This window comes from Aplysia californica, unplaced genomic scaffold (genome assembly GCF_000002075.1).
Source record: "Aplysia californica isolate F4 #8 unplaced genomic scaffold, AplCal3.0 scaffold00116, whole genome shotgun sequence".
In the NCBI taxonomy this organism is placed as follows: Eukaryota; Metazoa; Mollusca; class Gastropoda; order Aplysiida; family Aplysiidae; genus Aplysia; species Aplysia californica.
In genome coordinates, this window is record NW_004797386.1 from 1025086 (window position 1) to 1027349 (window position 2264).

General features: G+C 42.3%; 1 protein-coding gene across 1 annotated transcript in view; it reads left to right on the forward strand.

Annotated features, from left to right (window-relative positions):
* Positions 1–1911: 1911 nt before the first annotated feature.
* Positions 1912–2264, forward strand: part of LOC101861883 — a gene marked incomplete at its 5' end in the record, with an annotated part of 12479 nt that continues 12126 nt past the window's right edge. The window contains 1 exon segment of the mRNA XM_013081110.1: positions 1912–2053. Within this exon segment, the coding sequence (XP_012936564.1) occupies positions 1915–2053 (139 nt within the window).

The window sequence follows — 2264 nt, forward strand, 5'->3', positions numbered from 1 at the left end:
GGGGGGGCATTAACGTGTTCTAATGCACAGTAGAACTGTAATTGTAAAAGGGCTGATTCATCAATGTTACCCCCATAACTGTGCCTGAACTGCAACAGGGAACTGCTGCTTTTTCTTTCCTTATCCTTACTATCACCGTTTTTCCTCTACTTTTTTGCATGTTTGTCACACTCTTGTAACCCGCTGTTTCCGGGGTGCCTTGATAGTCAAACCAGACTTTGTGCTGTTGAAGCTAGAGAGGTGAGCAGAGTAAGTCTGATTCCCTGTAAAGACCTCTCTGTTGGCGCTCATATGACCTAATGCAGTTGTGAGCGCCCTAAAACCTCTACTAAAACAAAACAAAACAAAAAACCTTACCTCAGAATCCCAAAATTCTATCTGGCATTTCTGGTCGCTTTGCGGTACTCAGACCACGAGGTCAGAAATCAATAAATGCTCTATCTTTACTAGATCTACACTACTTTTGCTTTACTTTTGCCTTCCTCTGGTATCCTTATACGGGGTGCCCACTACGGCAGGATCGGGCCGATCGCCCGACTCGATCGCCTGAAACTGAAAACAAACACGTTTGATTTTTAAACTGAAAACAAACATGTTTGTTTTTGAGGCGATCGAGTCGGGTGATCGAATCGATCAGCCGATCCCGTCCGTAGTGGGCACCCCGTAATTAGAAGAGGGAATGTGCAAGTTTCGGTCCTGTGCTAGGTGTGTAGCGTCTGCGATAGATATGTTATGTTGTTCCAGGACCTTTTAATGTTCTATCTGCCCTATCAAAATCGTACGATTTTTCGGAGTCGTCATCTAGTTATTCAAAGAATTGCACTCGAATAAAAGCATGAAATATTGTGAAACTAAATTAATGTTCAATTGGGCGGAGTTTTAGGGAAGTTTGAAAAGCTCAAGTCAGATGATAAAATTGGGTACGCCTTCAAATTGCTACCTCCGAATCATACAGTTCTATCTGCCATTTTTGGCCGCTTTGAGGTACTTAGACCAGAGGTCAATAAAGGCTCTATCTGCCCTATCAAAAGCGTACGATTTTTCGGAGTCGTTATAATTAATTAATTAATAAATTACACTTTTATTTGTCCCAGAAGGGCAATTTGGTTTGCAATGGCAAACATACATATCCATACATAAATACACAATTATAAATACATGTACATACATAGGCCTACATAAATACATGTATAAATACATACATAAATACATACATAAAAACACAATATTACACAAATACAGAACAGTTTACAACCATGCCACTGTCGGTCGCCACTGTGCAGCGCCCTGTATTTTGAGCTACGGTTGTCGTGTCTTGCTCAAGCACACACCCCAGTGACCACCCATCTGATCCCCGTGTCACCGACACTTGCTTGACATTACTTGAGTCTAAACTCACCACTTACTTAGCCACTGGAGCCCTAGTGTGTGAGTGCGTGTGTGTATGTGTGTGTATGTGTGTGTATGTGTGAGTGTGTATGTGTGTATGTGTGTGTATTTATGTGTGTATGTATGTGTGTGTGTGTGTGTGTATGTATGTGTGTGTGTGTGTGTGTGTCTGGAGAAAAACCTAGCCAGTGTGCCAGCATCAGGACAATAAATTCAATAAATTTTCATCTTACCTCACGAGTATCTAGTCTTATCTTATCTTATCTATCGTATCTTATCTCATCCCATCTCACCTCACCTCACCTCATATTATCTTATCTTATCTATCTCGTCTCACCTCACCTCACCTTATCGTATCGTTCCTTATCTTATCTTCTCTTTTCTTGCCTCACTTCACCTTATCTCAGCTCACCTTCTCTTAACATATCCCATCTTATCGTATCTTATCTTATCTTATCTATCTTACTTCACCTCATCTTATCTTATCTTGTTTTTATCTTATCTCACCTCCCCTCACCCCAGGGTATGAGTGTCCAGTACCACGGCAAGCTGCCGCACCATGAAAAGTCGACGTGGGACCATCTGGTGCAAGCAGCACAGGGAGACGCGCTGAGCGCGTACATTAGTGATCACGGATACGGCGAGATCTTTGGTGTGCTTGAACGTGAGTTGGCAGTTCTTTCTCTGCTCCCTCTCTCTTTCTTTCTCTCAGTCCCTGTCTCTGTCTCTGTCTCTGTCTCTGTCTCTGTCTCTGTCTGTCTGTCTGTCTGTCTGTCTGTCTGTCTCTCTCTCTCTCTCTCTCTCTGGACTGATTTTCTTTAGGTCGACAAATTTGTTGATTTTTTTGGTGCTTAAAGTTTCGTTGAATAGAACCA